We start from the raw sequence: 22,608 nt of genomic DNA on the forward strand, positions 1-22,608 counted from the left end.
GCAGATATTTAAATTAAGTGGCATGCTGTTCATTACAATGTGAAGCAGTACTTTTCATTTGTCCCTGGAAAGTAAACGTAAACAATGCTTCGCATGAGCGGGCACTCGGTGTGTTAAACTTGCACACGGCGAGCGTAGTATTTTCTCTCCATGTTGGGAGATGGCGAGGAAACTAATTTATTTCCTGCAGGAGTGCAGAAGAAACACAAGAAGGAACGGTTTTTATTTTTTCGCAATGAATAACTACGTTATCATCTTCAGCCACACGGCAAACATCTAAGCTGCGAGGACGTATGGACTGAAACAAATGCGAACTCAAGACGCTGAAACAATTTTGGTGGCTGTTGTGCGCGTAGAGGCGATTCTCTTGCATGTAAAAATTTTCAGAGCCAGTCATTGCACGGAACGACCTTATGTTTTCCTCATAGCACACAGCACCAACACGTCAGCAAAATCCATGAATTGAGGCATTTCGCGTTGAGAGAAAAGTGTGTTTACAGAATGAAAACCTCTCACCAATATGCGGTGTTCTGCGGCAACTCCTAATTCAGAAGTGGAGCTCATGTCAGAGCACCGCGACTTTTTTTCACGTGTACCCCTGCTCAAGAACTTCATGGTTCGCGTTTTTTTTTCACTGTTTACTGCAGTGATCGAATTGTCTGCAACCTTATTTGCTTCTGACGAGACAACATATCTTTAGTTAAATTCCACGAAACTATGGGAAAAACATTTCTATTTTGAAGTTGGGTTCCCGATTCAATGTAATGACTATGTGCCATCTACATGCGTACATTATTGCACTGTTTAAACAGAGTCATTGTACTCGCTCGCAAAGCAATTAGGTTTCGAATATTATCAACCATGAAAAAATTGTTTATGGCTGTTCAATACCTTTCTTCAACAATTCGGAAGAAAACTATCAAATTTTCAGGTTTTTCTAAAAATCATCCCAAGGAACCACCGCTAAAATTTTTACATTCTTCGGTAATTAACATTTTTCTTCCGGCGCCTCAGGCCATCTGTCATATATGACCGACGTGTTGAACCTGCTGCGAAAATTCAAGATGGCGCTCGTGGACAAGCTGCGCCATCTAGATAGCTTTTATGACACCATTTCTTTAATTTAAGGCTTTTTATTTTCTAACGCGACGAGGCGATGTGAAAAATGAAACTTTGAGTGGACGTAATCCGCAGGTCGACAATCATAGCGTCTTCTGCACCGCGTTCTCCTGGAAGAGGGAAAGCCACACTGAGCACTTCTTTTTTTTTTTAGAGCAGCTGTGGTGATTAGACAACCATGTCGAATGGTTGGATTTCAGTTGCGATTGGGAGACTTCATCTGAGAGGCCAATGACAGACAGAAGTGCGTGGTCGTGTGTGCTTCATTTTGCCGTTCACGTTGTATTTTATGCAGTGCGCTTGATTTGCAAATCGCGAGAGTGGTTTTATTTGATGCTTCGTTGTCTTTTGAACATGCCGACAAGATATGCGGCAGCAGAGTTTTGATTATGGTGACCTCAAAGGAGGCAACGCCTCCTTTTCACCCGTAAAACCCGTTCACTGCCAAGTGAAAAAAAAAGAAAAATAGTAGGAACTGCAAGCTCTGCTAAAAAAAAAAAACAGAACTCATGTCCTCACGCGACTGCTTTCTTTAATGACACAGCCATCATTGCGCTTAACTTGAAAGGCCACAGAAAGTGCATTATATTATCTGAGCAGCTGAATCTCACAAGAATGGTAGCTAGGGACATGCGCAACGTTTTGCATGTTTAAACTTTTTTCTAATCAATTTCGCGCTCAGTGTATTCTTGTGCTATGAAAATATTTAACTAATAAATGTTCAAAGAAGTTTCGTACACGCAACTCTAGCGTTCCTTTCGTTCGGAAGACTAATGAATCAGCTACGGTTTGATTTATTGCAATGCGCAGTGCATGCAGTACTTCTTGAAGAAATACTATTTATTTTAACACACCCAAAGTTAGCCATTTTCTCGCGATAAGTAGAGTTAAGTCATTTCTTCTGGGTGCTCATATACATAACTTGTGGCTAAAAAAGTGATTTTATTGTCGTCATTGTACCTCTATATTCAAATTCCTGTCAGATTAAATCCGTGAGGAAGCAAATAGTTTATTTTAGACACTTTAAAGCAGTCGCCATTGCATAACAAGCAAAAAAGCCCCGACATCTTGGAGCCGCACGAGTGCTGGCGTAAAACACCAATATTTAAAAAAAAACGATACTCTGAGTCCATTCTGCATGCCTGGTTTGGCGCGTTTTTATATATGATTTTCTAGCTGTCTGCAAATTTTATTTTATCCACTTTGCAGAACATTACATAATTTACACCAAACACGAGGAATTTTCCGTGGTCACATTGCGTCCCCAAATGTAGACCCAGCGCCTGACGGAGAAAAATCCGAGCCTTTTTTGCGACATAATCAACTTTGAATAAATGCGTTTAATTTGTTAAACATTTTATTTGTAGCGACGTCTGGCACATATTAAGTGAATACTACCAGTCTTTCATCCATTTGAGTTTCACAGTTGGACGGCCATAGTTCATTCGAATTTTGAACTGCACTGGCGCTTATCCGGCAGGGCGCCCTAATTAGAGATGTTCCTTCCTGGGATAGTTTTCAGTGTGAACTTCTCGCTACGTTTCACGCAATTCTAACATTTATTTTTGCTTGTGAATATTGAATTTTGGGTGACTGTTTGAAAACTTTTTTTGTTCGAGTAATTCCGTCACAGCAGTATAGCATTTTTATTTGCCAACTGAAATCAACCAGCTACAATTATTCGCGGGCGCAAGGAAAACCCGTATAAGCAACAGCTAATGTGATAAGAGTGTTAGCAACCAAGGAGCGTTTGCCATCCTTTTAAACTCTGTCAATACGAGCGCCAGAAACACAACAAAAGTATACGATAAGAAAACACCAGCTTTCGGAAATTTGAAAACATGTTTGCAGAGTTAGGTGGTTTCAAATAGCCGGTGTGTTTCACAGCTGCAACGTTTCGATAAATGCACCCGCTAAAAATCAATTGAGACCGTATTAAACGTCCTCAGCGCAAAAACAAGTGGAGAAAAGGTTTTTCAGGTCAGTCTTTGCCATAGAACCATATTTTTGAAGCAGGAGTAAAGGATTGCACTTAGAGCGAGCAAACTTTGCGCTTTAAGTGCCTCGCAGCGACTCTTTAAGTTCTTGTGTGTTGGAAGGCGCTCCCAAGTTTCCTCGCTTGTTTAGCGCTTCTGCGCAGTGGAGCGAATCTTGCAGAAAAAACTGCTCCAAACGCATGTTTCTAGCGAATAGACAAAAAAACAGCATGTTATTCACTTTTTTAGTTTCCGTTTTTTCCAACGGGAACTGTTTTATTGTTACAAAAGAAAAAAAATTCATGGTCTAATAGTGCTCTCTGATTCTGCCTAGGTTGCTATCAATTCGTGCAGCATCGCAATTGAAAAAAAAAATTCTTTTTTGTTCAGCAGAATACAAGAAGTAAAAAATATCGGCGATAACGTACGCAGCAAAACGATGGCACAGGTATCAAGATAACGGTCTCATGCACATAAAAAAAGAATGCGGTGTCGTATCGCCGAACAGAAACGGCGTGGTCTTCTGGGCTCTCATACTGATTGCTGGTACGTATTTCTGTAGCTTCCAGGAAAGGATTCATGGAAAATGGGCTGCAGCAAAGATCAAATATCAATTTGGTAAAAGCTTCAAGTATTGGTTCAGGATGCGTGAGAAGGTGTGTATGGTTTCGAAAACCTATCAGAAAACGATGCGCTCTGCCCTACGACCCATTCCATTGGGTTTTCTATACGGTCTGAGGTACGTGAACTTTTTTTTTTCAGGAAATGCTTGGGTTACGTCACGGCTTTTAAAGGAACAAAGATATGAACTTCACATATTGCTGTTCGTTTAAAAATGCTCTTTGAATGTCACCGTTAGTCTCAGCTCAAGAATCTTAGTTTGCTTGCAATAATACGGAAGTAAAGAAGACACCTTGGAACGATGACGATCCAAGCAAGACAATGCACGAACTGGGGAGGTAAAATTTGATAGTTGTCTTACTTCTGACTAGGAGCTGAGCTTTCTACACATTGAACTTATTGCTCATTTGTGTGCTTTTCGAAAGTTTTTGTCCTAAAATTTAGCATTCTCCTCTTTTTACACATGCACCACCTTAGACGGTATCCTTCCAATTAAAAGCAAGTTGCGACGTCGGATCGTAAATTACGTTTCGGTTCACTTTCCGCTGCGTCGTGATAATGTGACGGTCGAATGCCCTCCCGGACTGCTTCGACAACACACACAGCTAGTTGCAAAAATTTCTGTTGGGAATTCGTGCTTAGAATTACGCAAGCCGAGTCATTCTATTTACTTCTATTCGCGACTGTGCAACCGGTGTCTAATGATCAGAACAAGCCGAAAACAGCGAAACAAATAACCGCCCCACATGTAACTAATATCATGGTATTCAAAATATTCGTATACAAACATGAATAAACGGCGCTTATTTGTTTAAAAAATACACTTGTAGAAATAGAAAGACCTTGAGATTTGGACAACCAGATCAAACAAGACCGTCAGATTTAGAACTTTTATCAGCTGAATATATTCAGAAACTTTCAAGGAAATACAGGATGCGAAAAACTGTCGTCAGTGTACGACTAAACAATCAGTTTATATGCAGTATAGCAGGGCCTTCTTGTTTTCACTTGCACAGCAATCCAGATACGCCAGAATAAATTTTACAATGAAGATAAAAGCTAGAAATACGACTCTTTCTACACAGCGTTGCCTGCTTTTCAAACTGAGGCCAGACTAGACCGGATATGTAACTTAGAAGAACTTGGTTGTAGGCCAGTTGGTAGGTAATCGTGGGGAGCAAAACCGCGAAACAAGACGGGACGCAGGCAGGCGACAACACAGGGACCACGCTGTGTTGTCGCCTGGCTCAGTTCTGTCTTGTTTTGCGGTTTTTCTCCTCACGAGACCGGATAAATGATGAAAACTGGGCTTGAAAACAGCCACATAAAAAGAGCAAGCGTGGTGTATTTGTACTCATCGTTCGGCACTGAATCAGCAAAAGGTGTTCGAAGATAAAAGAAGGCATCTGATGGAGAGTACACAACGAAACACCAACCGAGCTATAAATTATTTTCTGTGCTTACGATAGTTAGTAGAAGCGTTCAAGGAGACATAGACGAATGCACGTCGAAATCAGGCTTGCCGAAAAATATAACGAAGAAGGCACGGCCAACAGGGAAGAAAAAACACACAACCTACAAAACCAGCGCCATTTGGTTTCTTATTTGTCCTCCTTAGTCGCGCTGCCTTTGATACATCTTTCATCATGAGCCAACTAGCCGAAAGAACCCTCACCCTAATGCCGTCTATTCTCAGCGACATCGCAGTGTATCATATCAGCAGTCTTTTTTCCTTTGAACACCCAACGAATGGAATGGCCTTTCATCCGGAGTGGCTACCATTGTCAATGCAGTGCACTTCAAATCTGCCGCCGAAGATCATCCATATCAGCATTAATAACATATTGTCAGCCCATCCCTCATGTAGTGTCCCTTTGTGGAATAATAAATAAATAAATTCCGCAGCCGTGGCCCAGTGGGTTGGGCACCCGTCTTGGCTGCGGGAGGTGGTCGGTTCGGACAAGCTCAGTGCCTGCTAAAGGTGGTGTCACGGCCAACGTGGCTCGAACCTTCATCACCTGCAGCAGCAGCAGCCCCCTAGAGGAATAATAAATAAATAAATAAACCTTGCAAATTTTGTGATTACCGCAGCGCAGGACATTCAGGAAGTGCTCATGACGGCAAGTAAAACCGTCACGTGTGGGTCTTAACGCTTCGCCACTGAGTCTCAAAAAGGGCACGCTGTGAAAAAGAATCAAGTAAAACAATACTTAGGAACCAGTCTGCACAACCCTGCTGCTGTTGAGAAAACTCCGAACACTATCCAGACGGATGTTCGGGCGGCACACTATTAAAACTTCTTTAGTGTTAATAGTGTGACGGCATAATATGAGGCTTGCGTTTCTCAGGGGATATGCCTCATGCCCTTCGTTTTGACATTCAATTCCTGCTCGGTTACTCGAACATAATCTAAGTAAAACAATAATGCAGAAATGCACCCTCGCTAACACGGACCCATAATTTTCTTCTCGCCTTTCCATCTTTTACGTGCGAGCTGCAAAAACGCGGTGCAATCTTTGGCTGCGGTCGATAACTACTACTAGAGAACGCAGCTTAGGAAGATAGTGTATAAGTTTGGCGCGAGTTGAAGCGGACAGAAAACAGAGCATTTCCTGAGGCTCTAGTTTCATTGGTGTTTAGTCACAGAAAAACTAAGAAAATTTGCGTTTTAAAAGAAAACTACAAGCGGTAATGTGGAGGCACTCACCTATTCTAAGGATTTCTGGTAGGCAATGCGTGTTTTGAATTAAGAGAGCAAAGTTACTTCTCTCTGCGCCTGCGCAATCAGAGACTAATGCACAGAACAAGTCGAAAACAGCAAAGCAAAGAACAGCGCCACTTGTAACTAATATCATGGCATTCAGAAAATCAGCCTTCTTAGTTATGTTGAAATTTAAGGCCTGAATTTATGCATTGCAGTGCAAGGCATCTTGTGGGAGTACGGGCACTACCGCATGCCAAAATGACTCGGAAGCAAAGCAGAGAAAAGCGTGCAGAATTAGCAGCCTAACAGGATATAACAGGAAAACGGCTGGAACAGCTTCATCTATCGGCAACGTTTGCTGTCGGCTGCGGTCGCACAGATAATTACGGTTGCGTCTCATTCCTCGATGGGGCAGCGATGCGGAGACCAGTCCCGATAAGGAACCAAGGCATCTCGTAAGCAGCTGCCATGCAATCCACCCTATTACGCCCCCCCCCCCCCCCCCCCCCCCCAGTTCTTTCTCGTTACTTAGACAAATTCCAGTACCTGATAGATGCAAAGAGCACGAAGCTCATTCTGTTGCTCTGCCGAGACTGGTGCTGTAATGCAGTGAAACAACAGGGCTGAGAGATGAAGTTGGCAATCAGGGACTGTTTTTCGAAGAAACTTTTTCAGTCCAATCTCACCAAGGCTCCTCACCTACAAACGATTTTTTATACTGCATAAGCAGAATGAGTTTCATTAGGCGAAAAGGCCGGCGCATGGCTCTGCGTGGCCCCCGAGGGAGGTAGGAGGAAAAATATTTGATGCCACCACTAAGGCCCAGTGAAGAAAAGCGCTTGCTCTGCTAAGGCCCGGCGATCATCTGTTGAACCCGAGTGAAGCCAAGCACTCCAGGAAAAAGGGAGAGGGTAAGGGCAATATGGACATGAGTAGAGAATGTACTGTGCGCCTGCCTTGACCCCTGGACAGTTGGGACAGTGAGCTGAATCACGCCATCCGAAGTTGTACAGCATTACTGAGGTGAGGAGAGTGTTAGTTTGAACGTTGCAAAGGACGAGTCTTTGTTTCGTGTTCAGTGACGGATGATGTTAGGGTAATATTGTGCAATTTGTTTCTGGTGTTCTGGTAACTTTCAGCTATTTGCTCTTTGTACCCCCAGGCCAAATCCGCCAAGGGAAGAGCGGCGGCGACCTTAGCGCGAGCCACGCACAGTAATCGCACCCCAGCGATATGCTGCAGGCAAACTGCATCGGCAGAGACGGACGCAGCGACGCCCCCAAGCGAGCTGCAAGTGCAGAGAAAGGTAAAGCAGCGCCGAATGTGAAGATACGTCAGAATATCTCAGTGAGTGGGAGCCATCGGTTAACCGAACGCGGCACGCCAAGGCAAAATGTGCATAACGCAGGAAATTCAAAAGCATTAAATTATCACCCACGAACGATAAACTAAGCCAAAGTAGAGCAAAGTGTAAACGAACTAAAATATAAAGCATAGAATTATTAGCGAGCCATAAAGACAAGCCAAAGTGAAGCAAAATTATTCGGCGCCTTTTTCGGGCAATGGGAGGCAGCAAGAAAAAGTCATCAAAAAAAAAAAAGGAAGCGTCGTCCTGAAAAAAAAACTAATTTTCTAACGAAGTTCATTGCATCAGAACATCTGAGTGCCTGAGAACTTCTCATTCCAGAAATCCGTTTTTATTTCTTTTTATGGGATTCATTTATGAAGAAATAACCTTCTCTAACACGGACCGGAGGCTCACCGAGCTGTAATCTCAAGAAGGGGCATTGCTTATCGGAGTGTACATGGACACTCAGGCGGCACATCTGCATTGCACTGTGGAAAAAAGGGGGGCCTATTTCAATACTAACTGGCGCTTGATGGCCTTAGTTGTTCATGCGCCATAAAACCCAACACAACAAGATTAGTACTCACAGTTCATGTCTAGCGTGACGGAGCTAGTTAGCGGCGCCGTGAGGTTTGAGTTTGATGCCTGGCACACAAGCACCGCCATCAGGTCCTGGCGGCGCAGCACGAAGGGCCCCAGGGCACTCCTACGCACTCCCGGCCGGTGCTCGCTGAGCACACTCTCAAGGGGTACACTTTCGCGCCACCAGGTCACACTGGGCTCCGGAATGCCTGCAGGAGTACGGGAAAAAAAAATTCACGGACGATCAATAAAGATTCACGCCACAATGCATGCGCTAGCATTAGCGTTTCCCCCGGACGGGCCAGCCGTTGCAGCTGACGACTTGAGACCATACGAGCCGGAGGCGCGATTCAGTCCATAAATCCCTGTGTGACACACCGTACGCCTGTTTTATTCTCCTGAATCAGCCAGCAATCTCTGTAGCAGCGTTTACTGCCTCGTTTCAGATTTGAGTCTTAAACATTTATCTATCCTTATCTATACAGGGCGCAAGTTGATTAGGGGTGATTCTGGACTTTTGTGTCTTCAAATGATACTATTAAACCACACTGCATGATTTCAAAAAGCTTTCGGCACTCATTTCGCCGATACGTTCACTAACTACCACAGTGTGTTTGAAGGAAGACATGGATAATCCCAAACCACCGACATCTTACACCGTGGCCGAAGAAGATCTGTGAAATAAGTCCAAGAGAACAGACGTACTCGGATACTTCTGAGAACGCCGGCCGGCCGAAACCTTCCTTTAATCTCATTCATATCAATTCCAGTAAACCAAACAGCTCACGCTCGTTACTTCAACGTCTTCCTGACGGTAGCGGTCTTTCGTAAATATTTACGGTTTCCTGAATTAAACGAACTCAAATCATTCTCTGTCGAGTTCAGGTAAACACTGCAAATATGTGTCTCGTGCCATTTCCCTTCTCTCTCTCTACCCATCGACTGTGATTGGCGACCACGGTGTCCATGTCACCACACGTCCCCTCCAAGCCTCTCTTCCTCTTCCCTTTTCCTTCCTCTCTTTTCTCGCTTGAGGGTCGAGAGGTGATTTTCCACTCTCCACTTTGCCTCCTACCAACCGAGTCTTCACTCGCCAAATCTGGGCTTGTTTTGCGATAATGAGCGTAGCAATGCTAACACATCATAATAACCAGTACTACATAAGAGAAGACTAAATTTTTATTATGAAATATTCTTACAAAAGGACAGTATTCGGTAGGTTACCAAATGAGTGCGATGCTTCATTCCGGAGTACGTTAATTAGGAGGCTCTTAAACGCAAGTCAAGTCCCACAGCAGCAAAGTAGCGCACTTACGTAGGCATTGTCTGCAGCGGCTTGCACAGGGGGCAATGAATAACCATTACGCAACGAGAAACAGCAAACCCCAACAACAAGGCTTCGATGTGGCTCCACTGCCTACAAGACAGCTCTCAAGTGCGTGACCTATGCGTCGCGGTAGGAGCGAAGTGTCAGTTGAAGGCACAGATAAAGGAGTTCACGTGGGGTGCATTTAATGACTTGGGCGGTACGGCTAACAGCACCCGCAATTGTTATGCTTATGGCTGCTCGTTAAGGGCTTAGTTTGCGGCCCATCCTCGGAAGCAGCTCGAGCATTTCATATTCCGCGCTCTTTCATTCAAAGTTAAAAAATGATGCGTAAGATGCCAAACATGATTGCCGTTAAACTCTTCTTACATTTTCTGAGGGCCTTCACCGCTCTGCATACACTTGTATATTTTTTGCGCCATGCTTGTCACCGAAGAGACCGTGTTTGAGTGATCAATACAGCTACTCGTTAAGTAACTGGTGATGATTTAGAGCCGACTATTCACTAAAGTGGTCGTCCAGTATTTAGCGAGGTAGGAAGCCACGGGCGTACGAAGCTTAAAATTCTCCAAAATCAATCTTTCATCAACTTCATTACTAGGAGTTAAGAATTCGCTGATTAAGCGCTGTTTAATTACAGTGGAGTGTCGAGATGAACGCTGCCATGCTGTCAAAAGTCCTGTATTAAGATTCTGACGCAGTTACTATGAACTGTTTTTGAGGCGAAAACAGCTGCTTCGCGCTCAGGATCTCCCAATGCCTGCACCCATCTTCCCAACTTTCAAGATAACATTTTAAGGTTTGGTACTGGGGAACACACTGTGGCGCATTAATTTGTATCCACTGTTCTGAAAGTCACTTAGATGTGTGGTCTAGCCCGGAGCTTCAAGCATGTTATCTCGCCGTATAATTATTAAATGACGAACCTGCTTTTTGTCTTTGAAACATTATCTTGTTTTCTTCTGTGTGCTGGTTCGCAGGTTGAACAACACCAGTCAAAATCAATGATGGACAACTTGTGGTTTCGAATATATTTCTTAATCGTATCTCAACGCAGGAGGCGTGGTTAAAGAGGTACGATTAGTAAGAGCTGGACAGAGCTACACCATCATGAGCTATAGTAAAAATCTCAGCAAAATTTGGACACTTCTAAAAAGTGCCATACCCTCAGACTCTTCATTCACAACATCATCAGTGGCCGTCTGAGTCCGTCATTACGATTTCACTCTCCAGTGCTAAATGAATGTGCTGTGTAGTGACTTCTCCTGGCAATTCCAATGTGTTGTGGAAAATCCCCTAAGGTGGAGTAAATTTAAAATCAGAGTAATTACTCTATAATGCCTACTACCGACAGTAAACTATTGTACATTAATGAGAAGAATTAAACATTCCGTTATTTGCATATTTCTTTTTGCCGATAAGTGTGCGATATGCGCACAGTGTGAGCTGAATTTAACGTGAGAAAGCAACAGATGGATACGTTGCGTAGTTGCACAACATATGCGCCACTTTTAGCCCGATGAATAATGCTGATGAAAAAATTTTTGTGCACGATGATAAAGCTTGTCCGGTAACTATAAAATGTTTCAGACTTATTTAAATGAAGAGAGTTAAAATTCCTTTTCCTTTGTCGCCTTTGGCGAAAGTGCTTCGTGATCTGTGTTAGAGAAGTCGCTGTATCTAACTGATGTCCAGACATCATGGTATCAATAATAAAATACACGCTCTCTATGCCTAGTTTGTTCTTCTTTAGTAGAGCTTCCATCATCTTGTCGCGTAGCAGAGAACTTAGTGCGTAAAGTATAATCACGATTTCTCTGTTTCTACGCAAAAGTATGCACTAATTTCTCTCACGAAAGCGACGATAGTAAAACGGAACATATCGAAATTGTATGGGCATAGTTCGACGTAGAAAAGCTACTAGAGTGACGGATCGCCGAGAGAAGGAAACATTTAAACTTCTGTGTCCGGTGACTGCAATGCATAGGCTTAGAGTCATCTTGAAACACAAGGCTCGCCGCTATGATCCGGTCTTCGAAGAGTTCTGAGGCACAAAAAAATTGCCGCCATTCTCTGAGGAGAACCACTGACTAGAGAACATAGAGAAAGGTCATTGGAGATGGAGTGACGAAAAGGGGTCACGAAAAAACAGCCCAAGGCAAAACGGCAAAGAAACACACAAAGCGAAACCACAAAACGGCAAAGTGACAAAGCAGGGCAGGGAAAAACAGCATGCTTAAAAACAACATAGGGTAAAACGCAGCTGACTAACAGAGAGCACAGGACACAAAGAAAAACGCACGGCGATAAAACAGCGCTGCTAAGTACGGTGCAGCACCACGCGAAGTGCGAACAATCATTTTCATAAACGCAAAGGGCAAAGTACAACCTATACAGAAGCTTCTTTGTTACGTTAACTTAGGTAGCATGGCACAGTACACGGGAAAACACCTTTCCTCTCTGTCATTTACAAGTTCCTTTTTTTTAAATGACCTCTAGTTTTTAAAACACTTTATAAACTGGTCGTCAAAAGTACTACAGCGCAACTTCATATTTATGTATCGTATAGTGGCTTGATTCGTACGATTAATACGTCTGCATTTGAATTCGCTTCTATTTCGGGATGACAATTAAACGAGAAAATGCGCTGCTCTGTTATCGAAAATCTGTGGGTTACAGTGGAAACATTTAGTTACAGAGTGGAAACAAAAGCTAGCAAATAAAGACAGGCGGATGTATGGGGCAATTCAATTTATCGGTTGCCTATATTCTGCAGGCATAATACAGAGAAAAACTTGATTTATTCCAGGTAAGCGAGGGTGGCATAAGCGCTTTTTCTGCCATAGACACTCTCCGAGCAACACGGCACCGTACAGTGCTGCACTGTTCAGTCGTCGTGCTATTTCTACTCCGTGCTGTGTTCTCACTTCCCTATTCCTTCCCGGTGCTGTTTTGTGTTCTGTTTTGACGCATGCAGTCGTCGTATGCTGCTGTTTCATGACGCCAACACAAAGCGATCACCACTAAAGCGGGCACAGAAAGGCAAATATCACTAATGGCAGTCGCAAACACGTTAATGGTAAGCTTTTAAGAAGAGAAGAGAACGAAACTCCGCCGGTGTAACGGCGATCATTAAAAGCTACCATGTTCCTGGCAAGAGGGTAATCAAGGCGAAAATAAAGTGCTTTATAGGACAAAGTGCTTTATAGACTGACTGCGGTTGACGGAGAGATAGCGTGTGAAAGACAAAAGCCAGCCATGAAGGTTAACAGGAAGTTCTGCACGGGGGTAACACTCAGGCGAAAAATGCCTGAACAATACCGACACAGCTCTTGCCTCCGGCTGGTCGATTAATTGTGCCGCTGGGGACGACGAAAGAAGAGGTTCTATTCATACGCCGGCCTCTGTTGTCTCCAAAATGAGTACACGGAACAGAAGCGGAGGACAACCTGGGGGCGACTGCCATCCCCAACTGGCAAGAACGCAGGGGCAAAAGATTAACAAAAGACCTGGCTGTTAGAGAGAGCGAAGGATAGACGAGTCCCTGTGCTTATAACTGCACAACTTCCGGATGAAGAAAGGCAGCGGTGATACAAAACATCTACGAAATAAACAAAAAGCACACAAATGACGCGAGAGGTGCTGATGTCAAGGCACGTTGTATGTCAACTGCTAATGGCGAGAAGAAATTCACATATGCAGCGCAACCTGGCGCTCTTCAGTACAGTGTTGCAAGCTAAGAGGTTCCTGTTAGCATGGTGTCCGTTTTCTATATTTTCATAGTGTCCCTGTTGGAGCGCTAAAGAGTTCTTTTCAGAGCAAGCCTGGCTGCTCGTGAAGGGACCCTCCGGGCTCGCTTGAAGGACCTGCGCAGCTCACCACCTCCCACCCTCTCCGTGGCCTCCGCCCGCGGTTCTTTTGTTCGCGTGGTGAGAGGGAACACAGCACGGCTACCGTCAGAGACGTGCGTTGTGCAGGCCTATTGTCTAAAAGGTGGCGATCGCTGCTAGCGAAGTGTAGCCGCGGGTCTCCGTTTCCCCCTGGATGCGTCGCTTGGATGGTAGAAACCCCAACGGCAATTTTAATAGGAACTGTCTTCTTTCCTGCGCCGCCACAATTGGGTACGTCCTCTTCTGCCGACGTAATTCCGACTGTGCTAAAACTGCTGCGTTGCGATTCATTTTTCGCCGTCGCGTGAAAGGGCAAGAAAGCGGCCATGCACGGTCTACCGACTCCGCCAACGTCGCTAGTTACGCTGTGGAGGGAGCCGACGAAACTACTGCTGACTCCACCAGACGTGTCAGAACGGGGTCTTACAAAGAACTGTCGAGAGAAGTGCAGCATGGCGAAATGAAGCTGGGATGTCTAGTTTGCATAGTGCTGAGTGCTGTCTGGCATGTACATCGCTCACGCAGATTCAGACGAAAGTGCAGAATGCGAGGAGACAAAGCGCTGCGTATCTCCTGTCTCTTCTCTCCCGCCGACAATTGAACGCGCACTGTGCATGTCGAGATGTCACATCAACTATACAGCGAAGGAACGTACGACTGAGAACGGTCCTTTTTTCAACATCAAACGTTGCGCATACAGATCTGCTGCGACTTATTCTATGTCGGCGCGTGAGTCTGCCACATGGAGCCGTTACCACACACGCTTCTGTTTGCATACGCCTCACAATTTCTTTTTCTGCTTGCACGGATGGTTTGCTTCGTGTCGTTGGCGTCGACTGGGCTCGACGGAGATGCCTTTCGTGGCATGTTACCTCTCACAGTCGTTCTGACTCTTGATTTGTTTCATTCTTTGCACCTGTCGCCGAAAGACGGCAGTGATTCTGAGTATTTGAGCCAATACCAAGCCTGACGGGTGTGCTCAGACAAGCATGCAATGCTAGCGGGCGAATATAGCCTCCATCAAAATTCAGAAAAGTATAGCAGCAAGGGCTCTATTCTACAATTTTGTGTTGATTAAACTTAACTTCTTCTGAAACAATTTCATGTCTATACCTAGTCTCCGTGGCGAGATAAAAAGAACAATTTGTGTGGTTTCTTCCACATGTATTTCTTGATTTTTTTTTTATGTTTGGACCGCATACTCTTTAATAGATTAAAAGCCTGTCATATCGGGAAAGACAATGTTTTCTAATAGGGCATACAGCGGCTAAGAACACGCTTAAATAGTAAATACTTGAGCGGATTTAGCACGCTTTCGACAAATATTTTCTTGTATCTTGCTAACCTTTCCTGTTTAAAGCGTCTCATTTTAGAACATTCAAGTTGTAAATATATGGATAGAAATCCATATTTTCCGAGAAGTACCCAGGCACCTTGATCATGCGCAAAATTGCCTCGGTGCTCTGTTGTGATGCATCCGCAAAACTTGTGTTAAGTGTAGACGAGATTCGTTCTCATCCTGTAAGACCTTTCAAGTGCTAAGGAGGCTGCAACTACTAGGTCACGCATCGATGGTGCCTCAAAATGTGAATCATCAATTTTTTTTTTTATCAATGCAGTGCTCATGACGTACGGCAGACATTTAGCGGCTACATGTAAGTTAACCACGCCCTGTTGACACCTCTGGGCCTCCCCATTAAACGCTGGAGTTTCACTGCTCTATGCGACTTGAGTGCTGCTGCTTCCCGGGTAAAATCATGAGTTACCTAAAGCCCGCAGACGAAGGGACATCCTTCTTTAAAGATTTGATTGTCTCCGAGCTCCATAGTCCGCCAGTTTGCCTCTCTAGGAATCTATTCCTAAGCGCATGAACCGCTGTAAAAGAAGAAAAAACAAAAGGTGCAGTGAGGAAACTCACCACCTTCGACGTCACACACGAGAGCCAGGCTGTCTCCTTCGTTGTAGGGACCGATGAGGCTACGCAGAGGCTCCCGGTCTCCACCGGCCTCTCGGATCACCGGAGTCCCCGGAGGCTCTGCGCAAAGGCCACAAAAAAAGAAAGAAAGAATGACCCTGCAGAAGTTTGGGTCTTCAGAATCCTTTTCTGCTAGGCTAGTTTGTAATGTATTATTGTTTACGACTGCGCACAAAAACAAGGATATAAGTAGAGACGCACACATCGCTGACAGCTCTGTTCAATTCAATAGCGTTGAGGCTTTTCTAACCCGCTTCATTTGATAGCTGCTCGAATTGAAGCTAGCTGTCATAGAAATTTCTGAAAATTATAAGTTGCGTGGTAAGAAGGAAGGAAGTACATGCTTTTCAGGTGTCAGTATAACAATGAAATATACGGAAAGATTAGATGATGATTATGGATTTTTTTGGCGCAAGGGCAGCTATGGCCAAAGAGCGCCATGTCACAAGGTATTTTTTTTTTCTCAAGGTTGGGTCAGAGACCCATTTCCCAAGCATTTCACCCTAACTAAGCCGAGCACCAGACCAGGGGAAAGCTTGTACCCATTGTATCACCGGTGGGTACCCGGCGGCACTGGGGATCGAACCCCGCACCTCCCGCATGCGAGGCGGATGCTCAACCACTTGGCCACCGCTGCGGTGGAAAGATTAGAGAAACCAGAAGAATAGTGTAAGTGTCGAGTGTTTACAAATTATGGGGAATTAGAAAAAATATATTTCGTATCCTACATATTTAATGAACTTAGTAAAGCACTGTGGGCAATGAATAAGTGATGCCTCTTAAAATGTAAAAAAAAAAAGTTATGCACATACGCAATGTTTTTTATATCTTTCGCAGAAGACGTCTTCCTACAAAAGACAAAAATAAAATCGATATTATTTATTCTGTACCCTTATTCAGCAGGTTTAAATTAGTGTCGCAGGCGTTAAGGATATAAAAAATAGACGGATTTTGAAGCAAAACGTTGTCACGTGATTGCCTCGAAGCTTATAGTGGTGAATTTAGTGAAGCGATTTGAAAGCTAAATAATTCCGCACTGCTTCTGTGTAAGAAAAGCAAAAAGAGCTCTGTATTGGCGACAATGGTCTGCACACAGAGAAATTTTTATCTCGGTCACATTGCTTTCAGCACCCTTCTACTGTACCGAGAAACAAAAGTGTTTGACGCGACGCGCGGGTTGTCGAGGGTATCGAAGATTTCCTTAGAAAACTTCTATAAATCTTAAAGCATTTTATATTGACATACCTTAATTTTTGTACAAAATCGTAAAAACGGAATAAACAAAGTTTAAAGAACGAAAGACTGATAAGAAAGAAAGAAGCAGGGAAGAAATGAAGGAAGGAACACAGAAGGAGAAAAAGAAAAAATAAGAACGGAGGAAACAGAGAAAAGAACACAGTAAACAAAAACTTTACAGCATTATTCCTATTTTACGCGAGGCCGCAGATGGGTTTTTTTCCCCAAGAAGTCGGTTTGCCTTTAGTTCTAGTGCATTTGATCCGAGGAGGTGCTGTATTTTAACTGTTGAAGTTTATGAAACGTAATGGTTTTTTTTTCCTTTTTTCTACCTGTTTATTTAGGAGCAGCTGTGTTCCTTAGTGTACCGCGCACATAGCAATATAAGCATTGCCTGTGCCAAAACCTCAATATTATAGTGTGAGAAACATGTATATTATGCAGCGGCAAGCTAAATGTTGGAGCAGCAAATTCGATTGCCATCATAGCGTGTCCCTTTGGAGTGCAACAGTTAGCAGCCCCGTCGGGAGTATATTTCAATCCAGATTTCGCGTAGTCAAACCATTCCCTCCTGGTTGGCTCCCGCATACTGGGTTGCTACGATTACTAACAGTGCTAGCCACCGCTGTTATGTTCGCGCAGGCCTTAAGAATGCAGTCTTTCATTTCATATAATTTCATTTTATTTTTATTTACACAATAAAGATGTGGGCAGGCTCAGGCAAAAAGCGCTCAATTTTCGCTTGAAGACAACCCGAGCCCCAGTACATGACATACAGCGAACATACAGCAAAAAAAAAATTAACATATCAATTTCTTTTCTGAATTTTGCCAACATAGCATACAGTATACAGCATACAGTAAGCACACAGCAAATAAAATAGTAACACGTATTATTCACTCATGAGCAGCAATAGCAAAAGAACAAACAAATACACAAGTTATGTACCACCTTTCCGCCACTCATATTTGATGAGTTACGACAGGAACGTGGATTTAATGGAACGGGAGCTAAAAGTCGCGGTGATGTAGAACACAAGATCTGGTGCCCAAGTTGAGTTCTGGAACTTGTAACATGCCAAAATGCTTGGTGTCGAAGTTCGTAAGTGGGAACATTTACCTTTAAATCGGCTAACTAGAAAAACACATCCTGATTATTATTGACAGACTTTTTATACCTAATACTTAAACAATATTCATATAAATTATGTACATGGACAATAGCGAAACGTTTAAATAGTCCCTGAGTATGGAGATAAAAATTGGCGTTTGCAATAGGGCGAACTGCCCTTTTTTGCAAAAGGTGTATTTTGCCTACATTCCTGTGTGTAGAATTTCCCCATACTTAAAACAGTAATTAACATAGGAAAGAAAGAAGGCGTTTTAAATCATCATCTTTATGAAAAGAGGAGGAAAACCGCGGAATCTAGCGAGTATTCCGGCACTTTTTGAAAGTTGTGCTTCGACATGCTCAAAGTGGGCATCCCATGACATGTTCGCGTTAAAAAAAACGCCTGAAGTTTTTGTTTCAGCCCATGTTATTCGACTATTACCAAGATATAAGTCGCAGTTTATTGATGCCACACGCTGTCGTGGATGGAAAAGGACAGCTTTTGTTTTTATGGTAATAATGAGTAGCGAGTTGAGTTCAATCCATTTGTTTAATTCCACCAGGGTGTCATTAACTGTGCGCACCAGTGACTGCTTGCCGCTGCCTTGAAAGAATAGGCTAGTATCGTCTGCGTAGATAACGTAGTTAGAATTATTGCTTATAGAAGTAATGTCGTTAATATGCAAAATGAAAAGCAGTGGCCCCAGAACGCTTCCTTGGGGAACACCTGTCAAAATATCTTCCAACGAGGATGTAGCGTTTCCAATGCTAACTCACTGAACATGGTGCTGCAGGTAAGACTGAACTAGATGCAGCGCTGTTCCACGAATTCAGTACAATTCCAGCTTTTTAAAAAGAGTTTGGTGATTGAGGCTGTCGAAGGCCTTTGAAAAGTGAACGAAAACTCCTATGCACAACTGCTTAAGTTCTAAAGCTTTGAGGATAATTTCTTTCTGAGTCAGCAATACCGTTTCCGTAGATTTGGCATATAGGAATCCATGCTGCGATGGGCACAAAAGATGATACTTCTTACAAAAAATTGATAGCCTCTTATGAATTATATTTCCCAGACATTTGGAAAAAATAGGCAAAGTATAAATCGGCCTATAATTACGTAAATAATTTCTATCAGCGCTTTTAAACAAGACTACAACTTTAGAAACCTGCAAAAGCTGAGGGAAGCAACCCGTGGATAACGCAAGGTTTTAAATATGAGCAAGAAGTGGGGCAACTGTATCAAGCACTTATTTAACCGGTTAAATTTTAATGTCGCCAACATCACGTGTCTTGCTGCTCTTTAAAGATGTATATATATCTCGCACTTTGAATTCATCATTGGTTCCAAGTATATGTGGTGAGTATTTTGCGCAACGCTGCATATAGTCGGCGAGGCGTGCTGGGCTTGACTAGCAACGTCCTCGAGAAATTTGTTGATTTTTTCAGCCAAGTCAACACCTTGTGTGTGACGACCTTCCAGAAAAAGATCATTAACAACCAAAGGCGCCTGCATACAATTCAACAACCCAATAAGTTTTCCCCAAACATCAGCAGTTTTCTTGCGGCAGTCTCTACTGAGCAGGTTATGTAAATACCTACTTTTCTCACTCCTCAAAAATGAGCGCAGCTTGTTGCGATACTGCCTGAATATAGTCAAGTCTGTGATCGACTTTGTTTCCAAAAATTTTGCATAGTTTGATTTTATGCTTTATTCGTTTCCAAGATTCATGGCTGATCCATGGTTTGCGGTCGTTAGCGCTCTTTCTGGTGAAGCGTTTTTCAGGAAAATGTTCATGGTTAACGCGCTTGAAAATATGACGAAACGCTTCGTAGTCAGCGTCGGCAGAGTAACTGCGTCTGACTGTGTTCCTCTCTTTGTCCCTACGCCCTGTGATGATTTCGCTCAAGCGGCAGTTTTAAAAACAACGAACCTCTTCAAAAATCTGAATATAGGGTCGTCTGTCGACATTCAGTGTCCTGATTCACAAATATCTTGTCAATCAGGATAAACACGTGGAAAAGCATATGAGCACAAGACGCTCTCGCACTAAGCAACTGCTTAAATTTTTTAATTGCGCAAAAAGTTACCTAAAACCGGAAAAGGCGGCTTTTATGTTAAGTCCAGCCCGACACCTTTTCATTCATTTGAGCCAAACAAATCGCAGAGGAGCAAGGTTCCAGGCTAGTTGGTGAAGCATTTAAAAGGTAGACACAGCGCGATTAAGCACGGACGCACGCGCTTGTGTGTGTCGTTTCTTCATGTGTACGTCTTTCATCGCGCTGTTTCTTCCTTTTAAGACCTAATCGCAGCAGACACATTTTTTTCTATTTGAGCTCATGACTAACGCCGTGCAATGTTTTGAAGTTGCTCTGTACTGATCCAGTACTACATGATTTTATTGTTTTGCTGCTCCAACGTTCTGAAAGACGAAACACTAGAAAAGACGGCTCTATCATTTTCAACTAAAGAAATCTTATTTCTCTTTAAATAAATATTCACCGAACACCACTTCAGCTACCACCTCTGACATCTGCCATTTGCGTAGAGAGATTTTCGCGTGCTCGCAGGCACACTTATGGCTTCCAGGTAGCTCTTGAAAAAACTATACCCCGATCTGGGACATCACTGTCAGGAAATCATCGCTTTCGATGGAGGCCCTAGTGCTACGCCATCTATTGCGATGAATGTCACCAAGCCTAATGACAGCCGACGAACGCATCAGTGGGACTCCTGCCGTTGATCACATACAGCGGGAACATTCAGCCTTATGATCCTTAGCTTCTGAGCGTGTGGTGTGCCACATGAAAACCTCGGCACTGCGTTGCGCAACTCCGATCATTCAAGCATCTGTCTAAAAATGTTAAGACTGGCATACTCCCTCGAAGCAGCTGAGAACCGGCGAATAATGTAGCGTGTCTCTCTCGGAGTAATTTTTCAAAACAGTCATCAGTTTGGTTGCTCGGACACAGTTTTGTTTTACCATCTGCTCGTAGGGTATGTTCACACAATTATTGTAATATCATCGTCCTATGTTGTTTCTGGCCGAGGATCAGATGAGTAAAAATAGCTTGTTACAAGTGCCCAGCACTTTCAGAGTGCTATGTGTTATTTTCAAAACAACATAAGAAAAAGGTTTCCAGTAAAAGACGGGTCCAAATAGAGCCTCAAACAACGGTGGGGCCGCCAGCATCTGGGAATGCAAAGAGAACAGGGTTGTAGAGCATAGTTCCACCACCTGTCGGCGTCGTTCACAGAGTGCACCGCAGTGCTGTTTGTTTAATATGGCTGATAATGTGAACACTTTTTTTATGTGACGTGTTCATTGAAATTTCAAAGCATGGTGTGACATGGCATGGTACAGCGTGGAATGGTATATTCTGGGATGGTACAGTTTGGCCTTGTTTGATTTGGTATGGTATGGTATGGTATGGTATGGTATGGTATGGTATGGTATGGTATGGTATGGTATGGTATGGTATGGTATGGTATGGTATGGTATGACACGGAGCGGTACGGTATTGAATGGCATGGTATGGTAGAGGGGTGCAGTGTCCCGAATGTGCACTTGGGTTATGGCAGACACAACGTGCGGGAATACGGAATAATTTCGACCTCCTACGTCCCATAATTTGCACTCAAATCATACAGCACACCAGCGTTTTTGCATTTTCCCACCGTCGAAATACGACTGACGGGGCCGCCATTCCATCAAGCAATCTATGCCGCAGCATCTGAACGCCATAGTCTCTGCGCAACCCTGGTGAGGTGAGGAGGCTGTTCTCAAGCATTGCTCTTGCTCCGACGAACTTCGACGGCGGTCGGATTACAAGTCTTCATTACGCTCCTTGCTTCTCAGACCCTAGATCCAATCTAAAAAAAATTTCGTCCTGTTATCCCGCAAAATGAGAGAAAGCTTCAGTGTAGTATTCTCAGCACTGGGAGCAGCAAGCGATGGAAGGCTCTTGTGAAACACCCGTACCTGACTTTGACGGGTGCCGCTGTGTTCCTAGCCGCTAAGCCGCTTACAGGCACTGGAATTATTTTCTCCTGCTTTGAACTAGCAGCGAGGGTTAACACAAACCAGGAAGTTCTGTTTGGGTTTGGCGCGTAGGGAACGTTGTTAGCAACTCTTACCGGCCTCCTGCTATCTGAGGTCTGTTTCATAGAGCTTCCTAATTGGCTGAATATAGGAGATGCAGTTCATAGAGTGAGACGCCTGAATATAATATCTTTCATTGCGGACCGAATTCGTGAAGTTTGGAATAAACCAACCGCGCAGATAATTTGTTTTCTTTTGTGATCCCGGCGATCGCAGCTATCTTCTATATACCTTTTGAACAATGAAAAAAACAATATCTTGTGTGAATAAAAGTGGGAGGCGTGGCAAAGTGGTATTTGTGACCTACCTTTGTTGTATTTAAGAAAAAAGAAAGTGCTTATGCAAGATTCGTGCATATGAGAAATGCTTAAAAATAGAATTATATTGTCCATGCGCTACTAACTGTAACAATGTATTTGCTAGTAACTCTATTCGCCATCATCCTTAGCAAACATGCTATCATGATTACTTTTATGTTACTTGTTCTGAGATCAATCGAATTCCGTGCCGTAGACGGCAAATATGGCAGGCCTTCGGGCTAATGGAACATCCCAAGCAGCACAGGTAATTGACCAAATGCTGGAAATGGGCCGTTTTACTCAGACCATTTGTAGGAGCGGCTT

At 43.6% G+C, this 22,608-nt stretch overlaps 1 protein-coding gene across 1 annotated transcript in view; it reads right to left on the reverse strand.

The window, feature by feature from the left end:
* LOC144095239 (cell surface glycoprotein MUC18-like) overlaps positions 1-22,608 on the reverse strand; it is a 71,254-nt gene that overhangs the window by 30,458 nt on the left and 18,188 nt on the right. The window contains 2 exon segments of the mRNA XM_077629023.1: positions 8,356-8,559; positions 15,486-15,602. Of these exon segments, the coding sequence (XP_077485149.1) occupies positions 8,356-8,559; positions 15,486-15,602 (321 nt within the window).

The sequence above is a fragment of the Amblyomma americanum genome, chromosome 6 (assembly GCF_052857255.1).
Source record: "Amblyomma americanum isolate KBUSLIRL-KWMA chromosome 6, ASM5285725v1, whole genome shotgun sequence".
In the NCBI taxonomy this organism is placed as follows: Eukaryota; Metazoa; Arthropoda; class Arachnida; order Ixodida; family Ixodidae; genus Amblyomma; species Amblyomma americanum.